This window comes from Camponotus vicinus, unplaced genomic scaffold, assembly GCF_025532165.1.
Source record: "Camponotus vicinus isolate PSW18456_S1 unplaced genomic scaffold, iyCamVici1.0 SCAF_6, whole genome shotgun sequence".
Taxonomy (NCBI): domain Eukaryota; kingdom Metazoa; phylum Arthropoda; class Insecta; order Hymenoptera; family Formicidae; genus Camponotus; species Camponotus vicinus.
Window position 1 is genome coordinate 15,155,001 of NW_028141978.1, and position 27,222 is coordinate 15,182,222.

At 38.2% G+C, this 27,222-nt stretch overlaps 3 protein-coding genes across 3 annotated transcripts; 1 reads left to right on the plus strand and 2 right to left on the minus strand.

Moving 5' to 3' along the window:
* Positions 1-736: 736 nt before the first annotated feature.
* LOC145973296 (uncharacterized) lies at positions 737-1,861 on the plus strand. The gene is made up of 3 exons (XM_083102571.1): positions 737-742; positions 846-1,124; positions 1,508-1,861. Exons 1-3 carry the CDS (start codon positions 737-739, stop codon positions 1,859-1,861), a joined length of 639 nt encoding a protein of 212 aa, XP_082958697.1.
* A 1,886-nt stretch (positions 1,862-3,747) lies between these two features.
* Positions 3,748-4,509, minus strand: LOC145973298 (uncharacterized). The gene has a single exon (XM_083102573.1). It carries the CDS (start codon positions 4,507-4,509, stop codon positions 3,748-3,750), a length of 762 nt encoding a protein of 253 aa, XP_082958699.1.
* Positions 4,510-16,714: 12,205 nt separating this feature from the next.
* Positions 16,715-18,565, minus strand: LOC145973309 (uncharacterized). The gene is made up of 4 exons (XM_083102588.1): positions 17,867-18,565; positions 17,692-17,755; positions 17,003-17,473; positions 16,715-16,893 (listed from the first exon to the last, which is right to left on the minus strand). Exons 1-4 carry the CDS (start codon positions 18,563-18,565, stop codon positions 16,715-16,717), a joined length of 1,413 nt encoding a protein of 470 aa, XP_082958714.1.
* Between the last annotated feature and the right edge of the window lie 8,657 nt (positions 18,566-27,222).

Here is a 27,222-nt window from a genome sequence, read left to right on the forward strand (position 1 = left end):
GTCCCAAACCACCGAGGACTCAGTGGTGGTCTTGGCTAGAGCGTTAATAGCTGCCCTACTATCGGAGCAGATAAGTATATTTCTGTTGGTGGCTTTAACTAAAGTTAAAGTGTTTGCATACTCAAGGATTGCTAGAACCTCAGCTTGAAAAACCGTGGTCAGCTCCCCTAGGGAGTAAGATTCCCTAAGGTTCTAGTCCTTGAGCCATAGACTCCAGCTCCAAATCGTCCTTCTGCCCCTGAGCAATCCGTGTACCAGATGTCCCAGTTTGGCCGGCAGATTCGTTCTGGTTTACTCCAATCTTCCCTAGAAGGTATCTGAGTTTTGAAGAACTTAAAGACTTGGGATTTCCTAGGTATTCTATCCTGCAGCAGAGAGAATAGGTGTTCATGGAGGAACGATAGCCTGACCAAGATGCCGTCCTCTCCACTCACCCTGACACTTTAATCTGTAGACAGAAAGTTTGGCTGTGCTGATAATAAAGCGATCCAGGGGTGGAAGACAGAGTGCAATCTCAAGCGCCTCCGTAGAGGTGGTTCTCATGGCCCCCATCGCCGCCCTAAAGTAACAACCCTGAAGGCTTTTGAGTAGGTTCCTGGCCCCCACTTTCTCCACCCTGGGCTACCAGACCACCGCAGCATATGTGAGACGGGGCAGTAGAATGGCTTTGTAGATCCAGAGGGCAACTCTGGGTTTAATGCCCCACGTTTTACCTACAGCTTTTCTACATGCCCACATGGAGGTGTAAAATTTTTTACGTTTGACTTCAAGGTGAAATTTCCAGCTTAATTTGGGATCAAGATGGATCCCCAAGTATTTTACCGAAGAGTTGTGGGGTCCCGCAGGGGTCCGTGCTTGGGCGTCTACTGTGGGACCTCGCCTATAACCAGATCCTTTGCCTTCCACTTCCCCGTGACTGCCGCGCCATCTGCTACACAGATGACACGTTAGTGGTGGCCACGGGAGAAGACTGGGGGGACGTCACGGCCAAGGCCGAAGTCGCCTTCGCAGGCGTGGTGCGTTCGATCACCGATATGGGCCTCAGGATGGCGGCACATAAGACGAAGGCACTATATTTTTATAGTAAAGCCTCCAATCCGCCGCCACCACAGGCCCATATCCGGGTTGGTGGAACTCACGTCCTGGTGGGAAACCGCATTAAGTAGTTGGGTCTCCTACTGGATGGAACTTTGGGCCTCATTTCGAGGCCCTGGCCCCCAGGATAGAGAAATTTGCGGCCGCATTAGACCGCGTTCTCCCAAACCTTGGAGGTCCGGATGGTCGAGTCCGTCGCATTTATGTGGGGACAGTGAATTCTATCGCCCTCTACGGAGCCCCAGTATGGGCGGCGGAGTTGGCGGCCGCGCGACGCGCTAAGGACGCACTGCGTCGCGTGCAGCGCAAATTGGCCGCCAGAGTCACTCGTGCATATTGCACAATATCCCACGCGGCGGGCTCAATTTTGGCAGGTTGGCCCCCTCTTGAGTTCCTTGCTCTTATATATCAGAGCATATACGAGCAAGAAAAGGAGCTCAAGGGGAGAGGGGTCATTTTGATCCCGAAGATCAAAAAGACCGTCCGGCTCCACGCCCGGAAGTCGCTAATAGAGAAGTGGAACGATCACCTCTCTGACCCCAACACTTGGGGTCAATGGACTGTCGGGGCCATCCGGCCCTGTCTGGCAGAATGGCTGGACAGGGTCCAGGGCGAGGTGACCTTTCGCATGACACAGGTGTTGTCGGAGCATGGCTGCTTCGGCAGTTACCTGTGTCGAATAGGAAAGGAGCGCACCACGCAGTGTCATCACTGCGACGCGACGGTGGACACGGCGCAGCATACTCTTGCAGAATGCCCAGCTTAGGATGAAGAGCACCGTGTCCTGCAAAATGTCGTCGGGACAGACCTCTCACTGCCAGTCCTCATTGCGAGGATGTTGGGTAGTGAAGAGGCGTGGGAAGCGGTCGCCTTCTGCGAACAAGTCTTGATGTAGAAGGAGGCGGCCGAACGGGTGAGGAGGCAAGAGATCGAGTTCCCACCCGAGGAGGAGTCAGAAGAGGAGGAGGTGGAGGCGGACACGCCCCCCTCCTCTCTGCCCGTCGCAAGACGGACAAGGAGGAGAGCAGCGATGATAAGGATTTTATCCTCGGAGTCAGAGGAAGGATGAAGTTAAGGGGGAGGGCACCTCAATGCCTGTGACTTGTTGCCTCCCCCCCAGCAACCACCCTTTACTATACCAAAAAGGGAAGGCACAGGGGGGAGAAACCTTCTCCCCCTCTCGTCTCCGCCCACATACACCAAGTTAGGTGTGTGGGAGCGAGAGAGGCAATCATGCCCCTCCATAATAGGGGGAGGCCTCTATAGGATTTAGTTCGGAGGGGGAGTAACACAGCTCCCCCTCTCCCTTGGATCGCGCAACAGCACTCCTCCCTCTCTTTGAGAGGTGAGGAAAGTGCGCGCATTTTACCTCGAGGTCCAGTCGGCACGGGTGGAGACCGTGTCGGCTAGCAACGGACCGAGGAAGACGGACAGAGAGCGTGGCCCCCCTATCCGTGAAGAGGAAGGAGAAGGAGAGGGCAAAACAGCCCTCCCCCGGGAAGGAGACTCGGCGGTACCAATAGCCGGCGAGTCCCAAGCGTGGAGGGGAGCCCACAGCCAAGGATCTGAAATATTGCTCCGCAAGTGCCGGATCCTTGCTAGCCCCTCCAGCGCCCGGTAGGCCACCTCGGGGGTTTTAGCGGGTATACCGACGGGACCGCCACTAAGTCGCTGCCGGGATTCCCGCATAACCCTAACCCGATTCCCCTAGGGATGAGGGTATCCATAAAGGATTTCCCCCGAGTTACCAAAAAAAAAAGAAAAAAAGCTCTTTGCCCCAGAGCCTCAAAGGCCCTATGGGTTCGGGCTTGCATGTTCTGGTAAAAATCATAGCCTTGGTCTTAGACGGATTGACCGTGAGACCTTTGGCTTGACACCAGTTTTGAATAATCTTAAGTACTTTATCCATAAGCTCCTTAAGGGTTAAGAGAAAGCTGCCTCTCACGATTGCAGCCACGTCATCCTCATAGCCACAAACGAGGAGGCCCGCTTCTTGTAATTTGACTAGGAGTTCGTCTACCACCAGGCACCACAGGAGCGGAGAGAGAACGCCGCCCTGCGGGCAGCCTCTAGCCGGGAGACCACTCAAAGTTTTATCTCCATAATCAACAGTCAAAGTTCTGTCCGATAGCATGCTTTGTGTCCAATCGATCAGAGCTTCGGGGATGTCATGTCTGTGCATGGGCTCTTTGATCACTGTATATGAGGTGGTATCGAATGCCCCCTCGATATCCAGAAATAGTCCTAGAGCATATCCTCCAGCTGTGTCTCAATCTTGCTCACAAGGTGATGAAGGGCAATATCCGTGGATCTGCCCGCCCTATAGGCGTACTGAGAAAAGGCCAGCGGTCGGGAATAAGGGGATATGTCCTAATATGGCTGTCTATCAGTCTCTTCAGTGTCTTCAAAACAAAGGAGGTAAGGCTAATGGGTCTGAAATCTTTGGCCAAGATGTGGCCGTTCCTGCTTGGTTTCAGTATAAAAGTGACTCTGGTGCCACTCCAGACAAGGGACACATGTCTAAGAGCTATACTAGCCCTAAGCACTTTAACTAGGGAGCCTATCAAAAGGCTCAATCCTTCTTGTAAACAGGCGGGATAGATCCCGTCTGGTCCGGGTGATTTATGGGGTTTGAAAGTTTTGACGGCACATTCAACGCCCTTGGGATGAATTATCTTTGCCGCTAGTGAGCAATCCCTGGGTTTGGAAACTTCCCTGGACGGTAGGAAGATTGTCGACCGTTCGAAAACCTGGGAAATGAGTCTCCGTAAGATGTTCGATAGATTCAGTGAGGTTGACTGTGTAGCCTGTGTCGGGACGCTTGAGGCATCCCAACTGGGTGCGATTGTCAGAGCTGAGTATTCTGTTAAGGCTGGAGGCCTCTGGAGCACTCTCGATGCTTTCGCAGAACTCTCTCCAGCTGCTGCGTTTACTTCTGACTATTTCCTTGCTATATCTGCGTTGGGCGTTCCTAAAGGCTTCCCAGTGCGAAGACAAGCATGAGTTTTTTGTCCTGTTAAAGAGTCTCCTGGTCTCGGATCTGAGCTTTGACAGCTCTTTGTTCCACCAGGGAACTTTGGTCTGGGGCCGTATAAGTTTCAGGGGGCAGTTTGCCTCAAAGGCATCCGAGATATCGTTGCTTAAGCAAGCCGCGGCAGTTTTCAGGTTATCCCTGATATGGAATCTGGTCGGAACGGTAGTTAGTCTGTTCTTCAAGTCTAGCCTGAAGCCGTCCCAATTCGTTTTCCTAGGATTCGGCCTCCGCAAGATCGTAGGTTGCTGACGAAGGGTGAGGCGTATCTGCCTGTGATCGGATCCTGAAAGTTCGTCTAAGACCCTCCAGTCTCCTATCAGTTCAGACACGCTCTTGGTACAAATAGTGATATCGATTACCTCCTGTCTTCTAGCGTCCATGAAGGTAGGTTCCGTACCTCTGTTTAGGATGATAAATCCCTTGTCCAGGATGAAGTCATGCAGGCTCTTCCCTCTCGGGTTGATGTTTGAGCTCCCCAACCGACATGGTGGGAGTTAGCGTCACAGCCCAGGAGGAATTCGAGTCCTGCCTCCTCGGCATGGGCAACCAGGTTTTTGACATTGTCCTGGGGTGGAAGATCGCAGGAATCGTAGGGCATGTAGACTGACCCTATGAGTAAGTCCATTGTCTTCCTCTCCTCCAGGTTGATACTCGTCTGGACGACAGTTAGGTCTTCGCTGCTGAACTGAGGCAGAAAAGTAATATTAAGGCCTTTTGCTTCAATGCATGTCCTTAATTTGCGGTTCGAGCAGGCTCTGAAAATAGTTCCACAGCCGCCCAAACCTTTGATAGCATTATTCAGGAGCCAAGGCTCCTGGATAATGGCAATGTGTGTGTGCATCGCAGCAGTGCTCCTGGCAAGAATAGCCGAGGCGCCTCTGCTGTGATGCAAGTTAATTTGAGTGATGGGTACCGTGGAGACTGTCATAATTAGGCAATCCCCTTTGGTGTCCTCTCCATGGATTCAGGCTTCCCACCGCATTCCCTTTTCAGAGCAGTCTGACGGATGCCCGTCCGAAACTGCAGTGGAGCCTGAAATTACAGGACTTCAGGGCGTCCAGAGATTGATCCCCAACCAGGCAGGTGAAGTGGGTGCTCGTGGCATCCCTGCTTACGCTCCCCCTGGTGACGATCCAATCTCCGGTCGCCAGTCCTGTATTTTGTCTGCCGAGGAGGCTTCCTCAGCAGACAAGTTTGGTTGCTCCACGTGTACCACCACTCGATGGCGCTTGGGCAGCTCCTCGACTAGCACCACACGTAGGGAGTTTCCCCCCACTTTCGGAGGATAAGCTTTTAAGCCAGTCCCCCGACTGCTTGTCGTCACACGCGAATACGTATGCTCCCTCTCCCAGGAGCCGGAGAATGTGGGGGCTTTTGTACCTTCGGGTAATTCGAGGATACTTTTATCATTTTCCTGATCAATCCACATTCCGCGGCTCCTAGCTTCTTGTCAAGGAAACCCTCCAAAATGAGGGCTAGTCTGACAAACCCTTTGGTCGCTTGGGCATATGACCATTGATCATTGATCTTGGGTCGTTTGCCCTGGCGAGTTTCGGTGGGGCTAGAGGTGTTAGTCCCCAGCCGGGCGCGTTTAAGCGCCACAGTCGGGGCTCCACCGCTACTGGGCTCAGGACTAGAATCAGCTTCAGGGGGAGGGATTTGGGCTTTAGTAGCCTCTCTCCCTCTGGAGCTGTTTCTTATAGCGTCTCCTTGCTGCTCCGTTGTATCTAATTCGGGTTTTAGGGTGGTCTTCAGACGAGACCGCCCCCGAGTTGCATTCCTCCGGTCGTTCGCTCCCTAAGGAAGCCACGCCCTGGAGGACTTTGTCCATAGTGGTGTTTTTTGTTTTTGTGTGTAATTTCGTCATGTCCATTTTCGTCCCACGAAAACCGCGGATGCGCGATATCACTCAACCAGAGCCGCGAATGGCTGGGGCTTGGCTAAATACCCCGGAGGTCGCCCGGTATTCGGGGGAACCGTTCGAGACGCAGCACCCCCTGCGCCACGCAGCCGTCGGCACGGTTTCATTAACACCTTGGCTTGGGGGGTCCCTCTTCGTTGGTCGCACCCGGCTCCACCCTTGAGCGGGTGGGCCCGGATGCGACCGTAAGCTCCTCCACCACGACAAGGTGGAGGCCCATTCGGGGGAAGTAAGATCCTACTTAAGACAATTTTAAATATAAGAACGAACTATGAATACCGGCCTATATCTCAAAGAATCTAATCAATATTTCCTATTGATTTTTTGGTAAAATAATTGCTCCTCGCTTGCTCCATCGGAATATTCATTTGCATTGCTCCATTTGTGTTATTAATGTTTCATAATATATTTGTAAAAAAAAAACGGATATTTGGAAATATGTTTTTCTAAAAAAAATGATCGGTTTTTTACATGGACATAGGAATAACGGGACGGAGCATTCACCACGGGGAGTAAAGTCGCTGCGGGGCAAGGGAGACCATGGTCACATGGTACTTTGGTGCCGCATTGGTGATTGGCTGTGATATTTGAAGGTTAGAGTGTCCATTGTTCTGCAGTACAGAAAAGTGCTCGTATTTATATATAAATATATATTAATTTTATATTATAAATTAATATATATAATTTTATATATTAAATTTACAATTTTTGATATTAGAATTCTGTGCACACATAATGCCGCAATGTATTGTAAAGCAGTGCAAAAATCGCTAGCCGTCCAGTATTGGGAGAAATGACTGGAAAAAAAAATAATATATCATATCATCGGTAAGAAAGATCATATTCTATTTGTATGTGTAGAAACACAGTGTATATTATATTATTAATATGAGAATTAATGGCATAATATAAAATTATTTGTTTAATTAATTAATTTACAGATTTCCAAAAAACGAGGAACTAAATAAAAAAAATATAGTGCGATTTCCTGCTGTTAACAGCAGAGTCAGTTCCAGTTGGAGCAAAAATTTGTTCAGCACATTTTGCTAAAGAAGTTTTTGAAGCTTCAACTGAGACAAGAAGACTTCGACCAAATGCACTGCCACTTATAGATATCAATCAAGTTTATTATAATTGGAATACTTTATTTTTATACTATCACCATTATAAAATACTTTATAAAAAACTATACTTCTGAACAAAGTGCATTAGATAATCATATTGTACACTTAATACGTTCAGTATGTCAAAAGTATATTAAAAGTAGGTTGCACTTTATTGCGCAACAAGCAATTAATACCTCTATAAGTATGCGGCACACATATAATAAATTAATTTTATTTAAAGGACAATAATTGTATATTTATTATAAAAATAAAGTTGATAAAACATTATGTTGTGAAATTGTTTGTGATAGATATATGCGTAGTTATATAAGAAGTAAATTAAAGAACAGGAAAAAATTACGTGCAGAGGAAAATAACAAATACTCTTCCAGTTATTTCTAAATAGTTATATTTTATTTTAATTTATAAATCTCTTCAAATAGTACTATTTTAAAACCTGTTAAATGCATTACGTAGTTTAAAACATACACAAAAAGTAAAACTTAAAACATATACAAACATACATAATAAAATTTAAAACATACACAAAAATATTCAATACTTTTATACATTGTAGTCACATTTACTTTTAATATCTCAACGATGCACAGTGGTCTGGAAAGCGGTATTTCATGACCAAAATTCGAAACATCTTCTTTTCAACTAAAATTTATTTTTTATGACACAATTCGATTAAATACGTGTCTGGTGACATGTTTGCACGATTATTTTATGTAATGATAACAAAAGATTCTTTAAATATATTATTTTTATTAATACATTATATATAATACATATAAAATATATAATATACAGGGTGACCCATTTTAACTTAGGCAGCCAAATAATTCGAAAAATAAGCAAGATAGAGAAAAATGTTTTAGACAAAAGTTGTATGGTTTCGAGGGGGCCATAAGATGGTATCATTGGTTTGACCTTGAAGAGTCATTTGAAGGTCACGTGAAGGTCACTTCAATTTTTTTAAATGGAACATCCTATATATTTTTGTACATTCTTGTAGCTCATCTCGAGAGCTTTCCAAAACACTATAATTAAGTACATTTTCGTTAAGTACTTTTTGAGTTATGAGGCTTGAAATAATTTCTTAATTTTACATAAACCGTAAAATATCTTGTAAAATATTCATTTTTCGATTACCTTACCTTAATAGTTTTATGTACAAAATAATGAGAGGAATCAATTGGTGTAAAGAAAACACATAGTTGTTTCGAAGAAAAAATATGTAATTTGCAATTAACAATTCCATATTTTTTCTTAAAAACAACTATGTGTTTTCTTTACACCAATTGATTCCTCTCATTATTTTGTACATAAAAGTATTAAGGTAAGATAATCGAAAAATGAATATTTTACAAGATATTTTACGGTTTATGTAAAATTAAGAAATTATTTCAAGCATCATAACTCAAAAAGTACTTAACGGAAAGGTACTTAATTATAGTGTTTTGGAAAGCTCTCGAAATAAGCTACAAGAATGTACAAAAATATATAGGGTATTCCATTTAAAAAAATTGAAGTGACCTTCACGTGACCTTCAAATGACTCTTCAAGGTCAAACCAATGATACCATCTTATGGCCCCCTCGAAACCATACAACTTTTGTCTAAAACATTTTTCTCTATCTTGCTTATTTTTCGAGTTATTTGGCTGCCTAAGTTAAAATGGGTCACCCTGTATAATGAAACAGACATTGGAAAACGTAAATTTATAATTATCAAAAATCCTCTGTATTTAATTCTATATCCTGTAAATGCCTAAGCATGTGTAGTGTATCCTCGTTATCTTCATCATAATCATCTACATCATCATTCGTGATTTCAACCTCAGCTATAGACGTAGATGTTGATGGTTCTGGCTCTATAGATGGAGGACATAATAAAGCTAAAACCTCAGGAGGTAATTTTAATTTCCTTAATTTTTGATTCTGTAGTCTGCCTTTTAAACTAATGGATGAGATAACAGGATCCGAAGTGTCGGTAGCCCTATGAAATATATCTTCAAGATTATTTTTTCGGGAATTTTTTCGTGCATGGAACTCTCTATCGTGTTTGTAGAATTTATTTTTGGATTCAGCTGCATCTTCTCCTAGATATCCTGGGGGTAGAATGCATTGTTGCAATATTTGTTTTCCGTGTATTAACACTTTGTGTAAAGTTGGCGTCATGGGATACCATGGATATTTTTTCATGAATATATGAGCTGTCTTAAAACAAAATTTTTCAAATTCCTCCAAATTTATTGGGAATTGGCAGGAAATTGTAATTAAAATCATTTTTAAATTTTTCAGAAGATTGATATCTATGTCGGTTATTTCAGCAAATACTTCAACTTTTTGGAATGCTCGGCGAGCTGTATTGCCGTCAATAGTGTTGCCACTACCTCCTGGCTTGGGTTTATCTACAATTAACCCCAATCGTTCCCAAAATAATTTTTGAATTTGTTTTTTTCGAGCATTAAGCTTTTCTTTATCTTCTCCCCTCACCTGCCATTTTTTTATGTCAATTCTGTATGATATATGTAGAATGCATTCAAAAAAACGTATCCAGGCGTGGAGGGGACTAATTCCATATCGTAAATTTTCTTGTTCTTTTGGTTCAAATTCTGGTGCTCTAAAATTATTTATTTTTAAAATTTGTGAAGATGTTGCCCCACAAATAGGGCAACGTTGGAACGAGGTGTTTGTCAATGTATGTAAAACTTTCCCATCAACTAGCGTCATAATTAAGTTAAATTTAATTTTCAAAATTTTGTCTTTATATGGGAAATTTAAACATGATAAATTTTTTATTTCATTGTCAATATCTTCCTTTTCCTTTAGAATTAGTTCTTTAGTTTCTTTAATATATTGCAACTTTAAGGGCCTGCAAAATCTAACTGAATAAGGTGTGTTATTATTCCATAAAATTGTACTATTGCACGTTAAAAATCTCAGTGGAATTAATGTAGTTGCAAATAATGAAGAATCGGATTCTGCTAAATTTGCGGAATTTTCAAATCTTTGCTTGTATATCGAATGACCACTACTGCCATCAAAACCATAGCTAAATATCATTTCTGTTTCAATAATATCATTGTCACTCTTTAAAATAACATTATCGATGACTTCCATTTGTAACAATATGATTCTTTTAGCGGTATGTTCTAATAAATTTTGTAGCGGTACTCGTCCAGTTGTCTCTGTTACGGTAATATCACACGGTCTACAATTTTTTTTGGCTATAATAAGGGCATCATACTTGGGATATATATCGCAATTTCTGTTTCTACTTTCTAGCCGAATATTTACATACTGTCTTTTACTAAAATTATTGTCAAATAACAAAGCTAGAGCTTCATCTTCAGAAAATGGTATAGGTTCTTTCTTATCAGAGCTAGAGAAGATTAGTTTCCTAATTTTGCTTGGCCGATTAGGGGTTTTCATTGTTTCATTTATAACAATAGCCAAATCTCTGCTTCCTCTCTTACGTGCTGCTATGGTTGTCGCGTGCATTACTAAATCTAAATCTTTTTCCATTATTTCCTTCGTTAGTTCGGATGCTTCTCGTCTCTGCGAGCGTGTCGATTTTTCTTGATATGGCAAACAAGGCCGTCCGCATCGTTTAGATGTCGAAGATTCTATATTTGCTTTATATTTTTGCACAACGAAATTTTCTCCTAGCCATTTATTATATTTTGATTTAAATTGTTTCTGTATACGATGGGAATTATTCCATTTTTTGGATAAATTACAGCAGAAGATACGCACTCTTTCTTCGACTGATTTTATGTAGTCTTCAGAAATATCTGTTTCTGTCATTATACTAAAAATAAATGTGGAAACAGCAATTGTTTTCTTTTTTACATTACGTTCATTACACCACACGTTGAACAAATCTTCATTTTTGAAGTGATACTCGTCTAAAAGAAATAACAATTGCTAACTATTTGCAGACAAAACTGTTTAATTATTAGACTTTAATACGATGGATGAAGAAATGAGATACATACTTAGAGATCTTTCTGCCATTACGCACTATAGTTACAGATTATAATAAACCACGCGCGCGATATATAAAATATAATAAATTATGAAGTATAATAATTACTGTAATAACTAATACTTCATGCAATTAATACTTAACTAAAATTTAATATATAGAATTCACATTTTTATGTATAAAACCGAATAAAACCTTCTTCGAGATATTTCGTTCAGTACATTCAGTAAAAAACTGAATGCGATGAGACAGAAGTACACATTTTGAAGAAAAATTGCTATCTAGTGTTTATGAAATTGTATTGGTTGAGCAATTGATAAGGTTTACGCAGTGCGGTCTCTGTCACTTGTCTTGAAGCGGCTATTAAGGTGATACGCGTCCGGAAAACGTCTGATGCTGAGCGTCTATTTAAATCCACACAGAATTAAAACTTGCAGGAACTAGCACTTGCAATTTATAACTTTGTTTAACAATTGTGTAACCTTTCATATAAAAAGAGTCCGAAATCTAACACTTTTAAACATTTTTTTGAAATCTTTTGCAAAGTTAAAATTGTTATTAACTATGCATATTTGTATAAGTACTAAAAAAAACGCTTATACCATAATTTAATAACTAAAATATAGATGCTTATATGCATGAAAATATATCACACATTTGCATTTTAATCTAGCATAATGAATAATTAAAATAATTAGTTTTACTTTCAATTTCATAATTTTATGTTTAAAATGCTATCTCAGAGATCACAGAGTTATTTAAGAGAAATAATATTTTGGATTTCGAAGCTTCGAAGGGTTGTTAATTCATAAGAAAAAACATTTTTTTCAAATATGAATGTTGAAAAATTGAATTTTGGCCACAAAATACCGTTTTCCAGACCACTGTGCGATGTAGGGATTTATATGACACTATTAATATTTTGGTATATGTTGATTTATAAATAAAATATTCTGTTTTTTTTTTACTCAAAATATCCTACTACACATATATAATTATTAACAAAATACATGTCTCACCTTCATATTTCGCGCATTTTTGCTGTATAACCAATCATCGTTTTATAATTACTTTATAACCAATCGTCTGTGCGGCACCAATGCACCATGTGATCATGGTCTGCCCTGCCGCGCAGCGGCTTCACTCCTCTCGTCTACACTTCAGGTTTGTGCTCCGTCCCCCTATTCCTATGTCCATGGTTTTTTTATGTTTAAACAATAGAGCTGATATATTATGTTTGAATAATCGCATCATTGGCATCTCCGCATGTGGAATTATATAATAATAAATCTCATTTCTCACTGAAAGCACAGAGTGGTGTAGGTTGAACCTCACTTCGCGAATAATATGCAATAATCATTAAAGTAACGATGGAACAATGTGAAGCCATTATGGAGCAATCGTTTTATGTTAGATTTGCGGTAGACTATGAGAAATATGTTTTTCCAAGAAAATGATTGGTTTTTTGCTAATATATTATAAAATATTAATAACACAAATGGAGCGATTGAATATTCCGATAAATAAATCAAGGAGCAATTATCCTATCAAAAAGTTAATAGGAAAAATTGATTATTTTCTTACAGATATAGTTTTAATCAATAGAGCTGATATATTATGTTTGAATATTCACGCCATTGGCTGCTGAGCTAGTTCTGAGAGGTAGCTAATAGATGGCGACGTCGTCACTTGTAAAATGTTTTTTTCGTCAATTTTCGATTAAAAAATGCAATGAATATTAAAATAATGATGGAGCAATAATAAGCAATTAAGAAGCAATCGTTTTATGTTGGATATAATTGCCAAAAACTATTAAAACATTTAGTTCCGATAAGTGGCCGATAGGAGGCGACGTCGTCACTTGTGAAATGATTAATTTATTAACTTTCTATAAATGAATGCAATAATCTTTAAGGTAACGATGGAGCAATGTAAAGTAATTAAGGAGCAATCGTTTTATGTTGGATAAATTTGTGATAGACTATAGGAAATGTTTTATCAAGAAAATGATTGGTTTTTTGATAATATATTGTAAAATATTAATAACACAAATGGAGCGACTGAATATTTCGATAAAGAAATCGAAGAGCGATTATTCTACCAAAAAGTCAATAAGAAAAGTTGATTATTTTCTTACAGATATAGTTTTAAACAATAGAGCTGATATATTATGTTTGAATATTCCCGCCATTAGCCATTCAGTCATATATTCCGATAGGCGGCCGATAGGTGGCGACATCGTCTCTTGTGAAATGATTTATTTGTTAATTTTCGGTACAAAAATGCAATAATTATTAATTATAACGATGGAGCAATGCGAAACAATTAAGGAGCAATCGTTTTATATTGGATAGAATTGCCGAAAATGATTAAAATATGTAATTCTGTTAGGTGGCCGATAGGTAGCGATGTGCCTCCTCAAAGTTAGCCCCCCCCAATTTAACTATTACAAATTTTTTTTCACTAATCGTTTGGTGATTGATTGGTAATATTTGGTATAATATTCAAAACTTTTGATAATCTCCCGTTTTTTTCAGAAAATCGTAAACAAATTTTTAATCTTCTTTTAGTCCCTCCCACTCTAACTATTAGGCATCTTTTTCACCAATTGTTTTGTGATTGATTGCTAGTGTTTGGTACCGTATTCAAAACATTTGGTAGTCTCCCGTTTTTTTTAGAAAATCATAAACAAATTTTTAATCTTCCCTTAGCCCCTCCACTTTGACTATTGGGAATTTTTTTTTACCAATCGTTTGGTGATTGGTTAGTAACATTTGGTAACGCATTGAAAATATATAGCTTAAAATTATATGGGATCGTCTCGATTGCGCACATTCCCGATCGAACACACCACTCGACCGGTGCCTAAGGTAACCAGCACGATTGTCCAATCAAAAGTCTTTATTTTCAACTGGCCAATAAGTATTGTGTCTGACTGGGACTCATTCAAAATTATAGACGTTTTTTCAGTAAGACACAGAGGACACAGTGTAACACAGTGAATTATTTCATCTTTGTTTACATTCGGCAACCAACAAGGATAAAGTGATATATCGTGTCCTCTGTGTCGCTTGCTGAAAAACGCCTTATAATTAATATAGTTTAAATTTTACGTATTGCGCGTCAATGATCCTGTTCTACGCGGGGCAACGGAAATGTAGAACTGGCCAATCAGCTGGCAGCGGTCAGTTCTACGCTCCCACATAGGACAGGATCGTTGACGCACACTGTACATACATTAAAGCCGTAATCACACTGCGAGTTGCGGGCTTGGTTGAAATTGACCAATCAGAATAGCCGGCCGATAAATTGCTTTGTTCTGATTAGTCAATTCTAACCGCAACCAAGCCCGCGAACCGTAGTGTAATTACGGATTAATACTTTCGCCTTCCGTCTGCTGCCAATACCTCTTACCCAGTTAAGGCCCTTGCACAATGCTAGGCAACAGGCAAAAGGAATAGGGAGTAGAAACTATTCACCAATAAATGCGCGGAATAGAAAATATTCGCCAATAGGAGCAAATAATAGATACTATTTCTGTTCTTATTGCCTGTTGTCTAGCATTGTGCAAGGACGTTTACATTCCCGCCTATTACTTATTCTTCCATGGCGGTAAGCTTTACCGCGTCTTGTGTACAAGAGCCATTAAGACCTTTTCACAATGCTAGACAACAATAGTAACAGAAAATAGTATCTATCCAGACAACAATAGTAACAGAATAGCAATAGTAACAGAAAATAGTATTTATCCTCTGCTCTTAAGGCCCTTTTATTGATGAATAGTTTTTATTCCTTATTCCTATTGCCTGTGTATAAGGGCTTTTAGCAACAGCTCTAGCAAAAATAAAATGTAAACCGAGCGTTAACAAAGCATGAATTGGAGAGTAAATCTAATGTAACGGGAGAGTCACAAGAAGCGTAACAAAAGTGTCACGGAAGCGTAAACAAAGCTTTTAAAAGGCATAAATTGAAACATCGAAACGTAAAGAAAGCGGCTATTAAGTGTTAGAAAAGCGTTAACAAAGCATCGTCAAACTCTCCAACAAGCATGAACGAAATATCCTCCAAATGTAAACGGAACGTCATCAAACTTTTTAAAGAACATAAATGAAATGTTATCGAACTTATTGGCGAATACGAATGAAATGTTTATACTCTACTATATTTATATTGTACCGTTAATATTGCACTTTACATTTTTAATAGGTAATGAACGGATTATTTTCGTTTATTCGCCAGACATTTATTTGTCCGACTTATAAAATCAATTTAATATCTGAAGCTCCTGCATTGAGATCAGAAATTAAATTGAATAGTACATCTTTAATCTTATTTGTTACCCTTTGCAAACTTTATATAATTCTCATAACTAAAACTTAAATACGAGAAAGATAGAGCATCGTACGTCGCGTAGCGGTAAACGAATGAACTAACACATCTTTGTGTGCTCGTGCGAAACTATGACCAAAATCGTTAACAGCCAAAATCGGACATCTTATGGACGTCCAAATATTGGCTGTTAACGGATGTCTCGAATCGGACGTACGATGAACGTTCATTTCATGTCTACGGACATGCGTAAAATGGACATAAAATAGACGTCCATAGGATGTCCTGTGCTATTTGGGAATATATATGTAATACTTATATATGTATATGTATACCTAGATAGCCAAATCTGTTAGAACAGATTTTCGTCAAATACCCATTACAAATTTTAAAGGCAGAAAGATTACAGTTTACATAAAGGAACTGATATATTCGATCATGTTGCCAGCATGTCAGCAGAAATACAACAAAATCTGTTCACATAATTGGTCAGAAGATTATGAACAGAAACCGAGCAGAACTTGTTGATATAACTGACGGCAGATTGATGGCAGAAATTGAACAGGATCTGTGCAGCGTAATTTAACAACAGATTGTCGGCAGAAACCGAGCAGGATCTGCGCAATGAAATTTGATGTCAAATTGTCGGCAGAAATCGAGTAAAGTCTGCAGATATAACTGATGGCAGACTGATAGCAGAAATTGAACAGAATCTGTGTGACGCAATTTGACAACAGATTATTGGCAGAAACCGAGCAGGATCTGAGCAATGAAATTTGATGTCAAATTATCGGAAATCGAGTAAAGCCTGCAGATATAACTGACGACAGATTGATGGCAGAAATTTAATAGGATCTGTGCGCATAGGCGGCGCCAGAACTATTCATGCGGGTGGGCCATATTTATTATTTTATTTTACCGCCGGCATTAGAGTGATCCAAGGTACACCAGCGTGGAGGTTGCTCGGTCGGATTTGTACCTCTTTTTTATTTTTTTTTATTTTTTTTTGCTTTTTTCCTGGTTTTTATTTATTTTTTTTCGTTTTCTAGTTTTTATTTTTTTTTGTTTGAATATTTTATTATTTAACTGATTTTCATATAAGTAGACTTATAGAATGCTAACTATTCTTTTATGTAGATTGAGGCTGCAAAAAGCTAAATGAAAAACTCTAAAATTTAAGAAACCAATAGATTATAAAATTATTAGTAGGCTATAAAGTTGTGAAACAGTATCAATGGAGACGAATCCTTCTGTTCTGATGCTCAGAATCAAACTTGTCCACTACAGCAGCTAACTCCACTTGTTTCACTGTTTCTTTTTCTACAGCAAATAACGCAAGATCACTAAGTCTCTCATCGGTCATTGAGTTTCTGTCTACGAAGGCAAGAGAAACTTCTCTCACAGGATGCACTAGATACAGGGATTGTCGCTGCAATAATTGCTAATTTAAACAGTTCATGGAAAGCTAGCTGGTATTCATCTAGCAATGTCAGTAGCTGGGCTAATTTCTGTATTTTACATTGATTTTCGTCTCCATATCGTTTTATTAGTTTAGGCAAAAGTTTCACTTCAACTGCAACATTGTCCACATCACACGCATACTGTTCAGCTAAATATTTAAGCTGTGACATATTGAGAAACAATTTATTATTTGGTTGTAGAGCATTAATTCCTTGCAATACCTTGTTATTTTCAGTGAAACGTCTATCAATTTCATTTATTATTGTATCTAGCACGGATATGAAAACTCGTGTTCGATACTCTTCACTAGAGGAAGCCGATATTTCTTCAGAATGCGGACTTTCAGTGATGAACTGCTGCAAGTGGGATGGTAATTTTCTTGGTCTAACTCCGAAAGAACACTCGATGTTAATATTGTTACTTTCAGCAACTGTCACACTCTCCGTCCAAATTCTTTTGAATTCTTCACAAGAATTTCGCATTTCAGAAAAATGATCAGAGCAGCTTTCAATTAAATTATTGGCATTTGCTACATCAAATTCCTTATTTTGGAGGTAATCAGACACGACTTTTGTCTCTTTTAAAATCTCATTAAAAAATGCAAATAAAATATAAATGACATATTAATCTCATTAAGTAAGCCTCTTGCAGTTATTGCTCTCTCATGATTTTCATTTTTACATTGAAAGAGGGTGACAAGTATTGCTGAAAATGTCTTCTTTATTGCTGAACAAGATGCGAACTGACATGTCCACCTTGTATCACTTATCGACTTTAATTCTGTTTTAGGTATGTTTAATTGTTTCTGCACCTTTAAGAACATATTGTGAGTCACAGATCCACTTAAAAATACGTAAAGCCTTTGTAAGACAGAAAAAAAGTTTCTTGCTGTCTTCATTGCTTTGCAAACATCAACAATTACTAGATTCAATCTGTGATTGAAGCAGTGTACGTAAACAGCTTGAGGTACTTCTTTTTTTAATAGAGATTGTACATCTTTACAGTGACCACTCATTACATTCGCTCCATCATATGCCTGAGCCACACAGTTATGAATATCTATATGACATCTATTAAATGTTTGTTTAATGTATAGAAGAAGTGAAGTAGCATCAAGTTTTTCTGCAGGATGGAAACCTAAAAATCTTTCATAAATGGTACCATTTAAGTAGTAACGTACAACTACAGAAAGCTGTTCAGTTTTAGAGATGTCTTTTGACTCATTAGCAATTAATGCAAAATATTTAGCTTCTTTAACTTCATTACTAATAGCTGCCAAAATTAGATCTGCAAAAATATGTAGTATAGTGTCCTGGATAGTGTGATGAGTATATTTTGCACTTTTAGGACCCTCTTCAATTCTTTTTTTAAGTGAAGAGTCATTTTTAGCCATATGATGAAGAATTTCAATAAAATTGCTTCTATTATCACTTAAAGCCGACTCATCATGGCCTCTTAAGGCAATACCTTGTGTTGCGATAAGTCTCAAAATATCTGCTATTTTCATTATATATTCTCTATTTCTTCTAATTTCCTCAGCGTGAGCAGCATTAAGTTGTGAAGCGATAGATTTAACTCCATCCGTTTTCTGTAGTTGTTTATAAGATTCCCATGACACCATGCAGTTTTTGTAACATGCTATTTTCATGTTGTTTTAATTCAAAGTTGTTTTCTGTGGCTCTCTTCCAATTTGAATATCCAATATTTACGAAACTCCAATTCTCTGTTCCCTTCATATGAGCGGATGCGAACATTCTGCACGCGAAATAAAATGCTGAATCTGTTTCTGCACTATATTCTAACCACGGGTAAGATTTATACTTCGAAGATTGGAAATTTCTATTTCTAACTCCAAATTTTCGAAAAGGAAACATTTTTAGATTTGATTGTTGTGATCCGTCTGATATATTTTTTGCTATATCTAGAAGAGTTTGAGTTTCTCTACATTTATCATCTAAAATTTCATCTAAATTAGCAGAACAAGAAGGTTCGGCAATAATTTCGCCCACACATACATCGTTACTATTACTGGTACTCGGAATGTTTACCGCGTAAATCTCTTGTTCATGTTGAGGGCTTATACATTCGAAATGTTCATCATCTACGAACGAACGAAACTCGGAAGTTTTAGCTCTTTTCGGTACCGCATTTCTCAAGAAATAATCACTAATCGAACGCTTATGGTTCTCAGCCATGATTTAAAAAATTACTACTCAGGTTTCAAATAATTTAATTTGCACTTTATGTTCGAAATTAACGTCAGATTCAAACGGGCAGAGAGAGCGGACCAATAAAAATAAACTGCTATTGTTATTAATGAAGAAGTTCGAAAGCAGAGAAATACTTCTATATGTATTCTCTTATAGTGCATATCATATATCATATCATAAATAAATAGTTATTTTTTAAATAACAATCTTTAATTGCAGATTGCAATAATAATGTGTCTTTTAATATGTAATTAATGCAGTAGGATAATTGTTTTTTGTGTTCGTAGAAATATAATTTTTTGCGTTCTGCTTTTTCCACAATAATTTTCATATGTCATTAAGAGAGCGGATCGCAGTGCGGCAGTGCGCGCTGTTTTCCCCACTCCAAGCTCCAAGCGCGTACTAGCGGCCGAGCGCCAAAGAAACAAAGGAACAGTGCAGTCTACAGTAATATATTGCTTCTTACGACGCTCGGCTGTTAGTACGCGCTTGGAGTTTTGGAGTGGAAAAAATGGCTTTAATCTAATCTTTGGGATAAGCAAATATAGTATAAAGTATATAGTATAATATAGTATAAATATAAAGATAGAATTTAAAAAAAAAGAAATATATATATATATATATCAATTGTAGAATTTTAATTATAAAAATAACTTTATATAAAAAAGCTAAAAAACTTGGACAGAATAGGATGACATAATTTCAGGGTGGGCCAAAGGGTGGGCCAAAGAATTTTTAGGCCAGGGCCCACCCAGGCCCACCCTTGGCGCCGCCTATGTCTGTGCGGCACAATTTGATAGCAAATTGATAACAAAAATCGAGCAGGATCTGCGCACACAATCTCTGATAGCAGATTGACGGCAGAAATGGAACAGGGTTTGCATGATTCGATAGTTTCTTCGCTTACCGCTATGTGAGCTGTACTTTCTCGTAATCTAATTTCTGTCAGAAATATATATAAAGTCGCGATTATTAATAAAAGATCAAAAATATAGTAATTATTATTTTAATTTCTATAACTTCAATTTCTGATATCTGATACAAGCAGATGAGATTCAGAATATTAAACTGATTGGAATCAATATGATAAATGGAAAATTATTCATGTACTGTCTATTTGAGGCATAAAGCAAGAATTTAATTCTAAATAAATTACATCTAAAGTTTTACAAGTTACATTTACTTTTATCATTTACTTTATTATTAATTTAATTAAATTTAATTAGTCCTTCGCTATATGAGATAACTACAATATAACATATATTACATTAATATATATTACGATATAATATATGATATATGTCATATTAGAAGAAAATTGTAATTAACTTGTCGAATTATTCTCATTTAGCACCTGTAATAATCAATTTTGTTGCATTTATATAACATTAATAAAAGTAAGTGCAAATCTTGTTCAGTTTCTGCTGTCAATTTGCCATCAGGTTGCATGAGCAGATTCTGCTCGGTTTCTGCTGACAGTTTGTTGACAGGTTATGTTTTACAGACTCTGTCGCCAAAACAAAAATTTAATGCGGACACAGATGGCTATGTTTCTGGTGTGGGATTTTGATCTTTGCTGCCAATCTGCTGCCAACTTACTAACATTTTCCTTACTAGATATATGTAATATCTATATGTATATATGTAATACTAAATGTATATAATATGTATACATAATATTAAAGCAATTCAGTTTTATATATGTAGAATCTATATATGCTTAAATAAATATTCGAATATTATAATAAAACATATTATAATATAATAAAAATATTATAATTTAATAAACTTAATGTTATTTTAACCTTGATTATTTTAATTTTTTAATCCTTTATGAAAGTTCCGTAAATATTTCCTTAAATTCTTTTCTTAACAATAGTAATGCATTATTTTAAACAAAAATAGGATGAAATAAAAACAAAATAAACGTCCTGATGGTAAATATGTCGATGAAGGGAGCCCGCTTCGATTACCTTGACCTTAACATAGTCGTCAAGGTCACTGCCCTGAGTAACATCCAAAAGGTTTTAGTCGTCGCTCGTTGTTTATTAAAAAGTTATTAACAAAAGAATTTCACAATTTTAATGCTTTTTATCTCTGAAAATATTGATTTGAGAAAAAAAATTTTTAAGCAAAAAATAAAGCCGCTGAAAAATCTACAAAAAAGGTTATATGCATTTTTTTCATAAACCTACTATTTTAGTTGTTATATAAAAAAATAATTATTTTAAATACATTTAATACAATTTTAATTTATATAGAATTTAATACAATTTAATATAATTAAAAATATCACAAATGTATGTGTACACACACACAAACACACACACGCGCGGGAGGTGCAAGGAGGGGCCTTCGGTCCCCGCCACCCACAATCACCCCGCCGGAAGGGACGCATTGCGAATAGTTCAATCACAATGGATATATGCTGTAAGTTCTAAAGCGAGGTCCACCTTGCCTACCGGCGGGGTGGTTGCGGGAGGGGGGCCGAAGGCCCCCTTGCACCCCCCGCGTGTGTGTGTGTACACATACATTTGTGATATTTTTTAATTGTATTAAATTTTATATAAATTTAAATTGTATTAAATGTATTTAAAATTATTATTTTTTCATATAACAGCTAAAATAGTAGATTTATGAAAAAAATGCATATCTTTTTTTGTAGTTTTTCAGCGGCTTTATTTTCTGCTTAAAATTTTTTTTTTCAAATCATTTTCGGAGATAAAAAGCATTAAAATTGTAAAATTCTTTTGTTAATAACTTTAATAAACAACGAGCGACGGCTAAAACCTTTCGGATGTTACTCAGGGCAGTGATCTTGACAACATATGTCAAGGTCAAGGTAATCGAGGCGGGCTCCCTTCACATCGACATATTTACCGTAAAATACTCTGTATACTTTTTAAGGAGCGCTTGGGAAATTTAAACAAAGAGTTTCTAAGTATCAATCATTGAAGTATGCGAAAAATGTTTTGATATGCTTTATACATTCTTTACGGAACGTAAAAGAAGCGTAGATGAAGAGTTTTAAATATAAATTGTTAAAGTGTATGGAAAGTATTTCATACATATTTTGTGCAGTGTTTAAGCGTTGAAGAAATGTAGATGAAGAGTTTCTAAGTCAATCAATCATTGAAGTCTATAGGAAACGTATTGAAGTGCTTCGTTCACATTTTATGGAGCGCTTAGGAAGTGTAAATGAAGAGTTTCTAAAATGTCAATCATTGAATGTACGGGAAGCGTATTGGAGTGCTTCCGTTCACATTTTATGGAGCGTTTAAGAAGTGTAAATGAAGAGTTTCTAAATGTCAATCATTGAAGTGTGCGGGAAGCGTATCGGAGTGCTTCGTTCACATTTTATGGAGCGTTTAGGAAGTGTAGATGAAGAGTTTCTAAATGTCAATCATTGAAATGTGCGGGAAGCGTATCGGAGTGCTTCGTTCACATTTTATGGAGCGTTTGGGAAACGTAAAGGAAAACATAAAATATTAAAGCGTAAGGGAAGCGTATCAGAATGCTTCGTACACACTTTATGGAGCGTTCGAAAAATATGCATGAAGATTTAAAATCGCGAAGAGTTAATGGGAAGTCAATGAAGCTTCTAAGAAGCGTTTATTCTGTTCGTTTACGCTTCTTTGACACTTCGAGAAGCGTTTAATGGTAATTATGCATAAAAAGGGCCCACCTTTGCACAAATCTGTCATTGACATATGTTGTCAAGGTCATATCTCTAATTAATATTCTGAAGGTTTTAGCCGGCGGTCGTTGTTCATTAAAGAGTTATTAACAAAAGAATTTCACAATTTTAATGCTTTTTATCTCCGAAAATATTGATTTAAGAAAAAAAATTTTAAGCAAAAAATAAAGCCGCTGAAAAATTACAAAAAAGGTTATATGCATTTTTTTCATAAACCTATTATTTTAGCTGTTATACGAAAAAATAATAATTTTAAATACATTTAATACAATTTAAATTTATATAGAATTTAATACAATTTAATACAATTAAAAAATATCACAAATGTATGTGTACACACACACACACACACGCGCGCGCGCGCGGGGAATGCAAGGGGGGGCCTTCGACCCCCCTCTCGCAACCACCCCGCCGGTAGGCAAGGTGGACCTCGTTTTACAAGCATATATCCATTGTGATTGAACTCTTAGCAATGCGTCCCCTACCGGCGGGGTGGTTGCGGGAGGGGGGGCCGAAGGCCCTCCTTGCACCTCCCGCGTGTGTGTGTGTGTGTGTGTACACATACATTTGTGATATTTTTTAATTGTATTAAATTGTATTAAATTCTATACAAATTTAAATTGTTTACCTTTTTTTATTTACCTTTAATTTACCTTTTTTGCGTTTTTCTTGCGAGTTCGACCGTTATTTTTAAGTTTCATATTCGTGTTCAGGAGGTAAAAATACGTAGGAATTGGGTATTCTTACCCATTATTTCATATAGATGGGTTTTCCGAAGGTTTACCTTATTTTTGTATTTATTATTTTTAAATTTAATAATTAGAGATTTGGCTCAAGTAATCAAAAAATTAAAAAGAAAATGGCATAAGAGTCAACGCGCGGTAGTTGGAGCGCAGAAAAGCAACAACACTTCTTTCTTTTTTCAATATTAGTTTATTAAAAAACACATAATAACAAAAAACGAACATTTCGGATCATCTTTTGATCCTTCTTCAGCGCGATGTTAACAATTTATATTACAGATAGTGCCGCGTTACATTAAACGAATTTGTTCTCGACGCGTAGGTGACGCTAAATTGCATCCCGCGGAGGTCTAGTAAGCGCTCTGCTTCCAACAGTCAATTAAATATACTATAGTTATACCATGCGACGTCACAGCAGATCTTACAAATCGAATAAGAATAATAAAATAAATACCGAAAGATATTACACGTGAATAAGCTTTTTTGCTTAAATTAATAGTTAGAAGCATGGCTCACCAGATTCCGCGCTTTTTACAATTAATAATATAGTATGCCGCTGTGCGCCCCATATCGATTCGAGATTCGATGACGAACTGTATAAATATGTCCTCGGTTGTTAGGACGTAAACATGGACTCAATCAAGGACATGCGCAGTTGACTCAACGATAACAAGCATACCGACGCGTGAACGAACTCATATTTTCGATAAATTATCGACTATCGTCGCAAATGTATGATGCAAGCCCTCTGTATTACTCTGCAAGTTCAAGCTATTTTTTTGGCGCTTGATAAATAGCATTTCAGAGACAAGCCTTTTGCCCAACGAGGACTTCCTGTCCAAAATCTCAGATTCTTCCCAATTAAAATCGTGACCGAATTCCAGTCTGTGATTAGTTATGACCGAAGGTTGTGACGTATTTCGTCGAATGTGATTTCGGTGTTTAGAAATTCGTTTTTTTAACTGTCTGCTAGTTTGGCCGACATATGACGCATCGCAATCATTGCACGAGACTTTATACACTACATTGTTACACGAATCTTTTGGCATTATGTCTTTATGGACCTTGACAAAATTACGAAGTTTATTTAAGCCAAAATAAGAAACTCCCGTGTCATGATTACGAAGAACTCGCTTAAATTGTTCCGAAAACGTTGGAATGTATGGGATTGTGAAATATGAAGAGGGTCTTTTCTCAGGGTGGTCCTCGTCGGGCTCCAAGCCTGTCCGATTCAAGGCCAATAGCAACTTCAGACGTTCTCGTATTACATGGAAAATGTAAAATAGAGAATAGCCATTGTCCAAGAGGACGCCGACTATCAGCTCAAAGTATTTTTGATGGAATCTCGGATGCGATAATAAAAAGGCACGATCCACCAATCCTACGATTGTTCCCCTCTTATGGCATAGTGGATGATTCGACTTATAATTTAGATATCTCCCGGAAAAAGTAGGTTTGTGATACCAATCGAATTCGATTAAATTACACAGGCCCACAAAAAAAAAATTTGTTTGACTATGAATCAGAACATAGTATTCCCATGTATTTTTCGACGCTGAATCCGAATCCGATGTCCGTTTTATCGTATCACGTCAGGTTTAAGGGCAATTCAAGGTCATATCGTTGAAAAGCGCATTAATGAGGCCAAATATTGTATCTTCATGTTTTTGAGGTTGCTAAATCCAAATCCGGTGTCCATTTAACCATATCACGTCGAGTTCAAGAGTATATCAAAGTTGAATCACACCCTAACGCCCCCCTGCAGGGCAGCGCGCCTTCGCTGGCTTCGTTACTCCAGAGAATCGGAAAATGGATCATTCTACACATCCTTCATTGAGGCAGTTGTCACCATTTCCAGCATCCTCTGGAGCAGCAGGCATTCTATATGCACGCACGCACGCACGCACGCACACACACACACACACACACACACACACACAAACGTACACACGCACGCACATACAGACCTCATGCACTCGCGCACTCATGCAAACGCCGGCGTTAGCGTACACACACAAAAGTGTGTGTCTGGTTAAAAAAGCTCAAACACGCTTATTTAATGATTTACTCACTGATTTTTTAAAGATATAAATTGTTACTGAACGTTCCAAAAAATTTATTCTCAGGCCTTTGGGTTGTTTGGGAGTAAAGTCGCTTGGGGTCTTAGAGCTCGAGGTTAGACTCTCAGACCTTCAATCTGTCTGGGGGCGCTTTTCAACGATATGACCTTGAATTGCCCTTAAACCTGACGTGATACGATAAAACGGACATCGGATTCGGATTCAGCGTCGAAAAATACATGGGAATACTATGTTCTGATTCATAGTCAAACAAATTTTTTTTTTTTGTGGGCCTGTGTTATTGTTCACGATTATCGTAACATCAAGAAAATTAAGTTTATTATCAACTCCCTCCTCCAATGTGAACTGAAGCCTTGGGTGAAAAGAGTTGATACCCAAGACTTCAATGAACATAGAAGAGGGAGCCGCCAAAGCTATATCATCCACATACCTATAATAGAATGATAGATTGAAGGGAACTCGTCCAATTGCTTTATTTTCCAAATCTTGCAGAGTGATATCGGCAATGATGAGGGATAGGGGAGAGCTCATGGGAGTTCCGAATGTTTGTTGGTATATTTTTCCATTAAAAGTGAAGAAAGTAGAATTTAATATAAACCGAACTGCAGTCAAGAATTCGTCGCGGGGAATGCTGCACTTTTCTTTTATTAAACGCCATCTCTCTGAGACGCTAGCCAACGCTAAATCTAATGAGATGTTAGTAAAGAGAGAAACAATGATAGTAATTTAAAGTGGTCATTTAACTGTACACCTGAGTTTTTTGGCTAATTCAAAACTATTGGCAACATGACTATGTAACACACCATCAGTTCAGTTCAAACGCTTGTAAGTCATATCCGAAATGTAGTTATGATTTTTCCATCTCACTAGCAACTCATGGAGACCATTAATCATTTTTCTAATCGGATTTTTACTTAAAATCAAATAGGTGCTTTCGTCACTAAACATATATGTCATCTTTTTTAAATAAATCTCCCTGTCAAGGGCAACCGTGACATTTCCCTTATCCGCTCTTGTAAAAATAACGTTGGGATTTTCCCGTAGGAATTTTTTTGTAAAGTTTGCCGCGCGAATAAGTGTCTCATCCTCCTCCGACACACCAAAAGAGTGGCCAGCTATCTTATTAATTATTGGGGCAGAGCGGTTCCTGACAGTAATTTGATCACCAATCGGAAGCCTTCTAATGTTATGTTCAATATTTTTGACCATTTCAACTATTGCTTTTTCATTACTTCCAATTGGTAAGCAAAAATTATCCCCTAGTTGTAACAGGCCTTGGATCTCTCTCGGAATGTCGGCGAAGGAAAGATTAATGAACCATCCATCAACCAAATCGAGAGCGGAACGCGTTTCTTCGCGGTTAAAAACAGAAGGACTAAGGTCGATCATCACCGAAGTCATATTTGATTTTTTGTCAATCGGTTTAAACGAAAAGCAAGGTTTTACGACGCCCTCCGCTGGTCGAGCGGCAAAAGCTTATTCACGTGTAATATCTTTCGGTATTTATTTTATTATTTTTATTCGATTTGTAAGATCTGCCGAGAGGT

Excerpts from the sequence above, each read along its gene's own strand:
- LOC145973298 (XM_083102573.1), bottom strand. The coding sequence starts at position 4,509 with ATGGACGCTAGAAGACAGGAGGTAATCGATATCACTATTTGTACCAAG.
- LOC145973296 (XM_083102571.1), top strand. Across the intron at positions 1,125-1,507 it reads CACCACAGGCCCATATCCGG|AGCATATACGAGCAAGAAAA; the intron begins GTTGGTGGAACT and ends CTTATATATCAG.
- LOC145973309 (XM_083102588.1), bottom strand. The coding sequence starts at position 18,565 with ATGGTGTCATGGGAATCTTATAAACAACTACAGAAAACGGATGGAGTT. Across the intron at positions 17,756-17,866 it reads TCAATCACAGATTGAATCTA|GTGCAGAAACAATTAAACAT; the intron begins GTAATTGTTGAT and ends ATGTTCTTAAAG. Across the intron at positions 17,474-17,691 it reads AAGTGATACAAGGTGGACAT|CAAATGCCAATAATTTAATT; the intron begins GTCAGTTCGCAT and ends AATTTGATGTAG.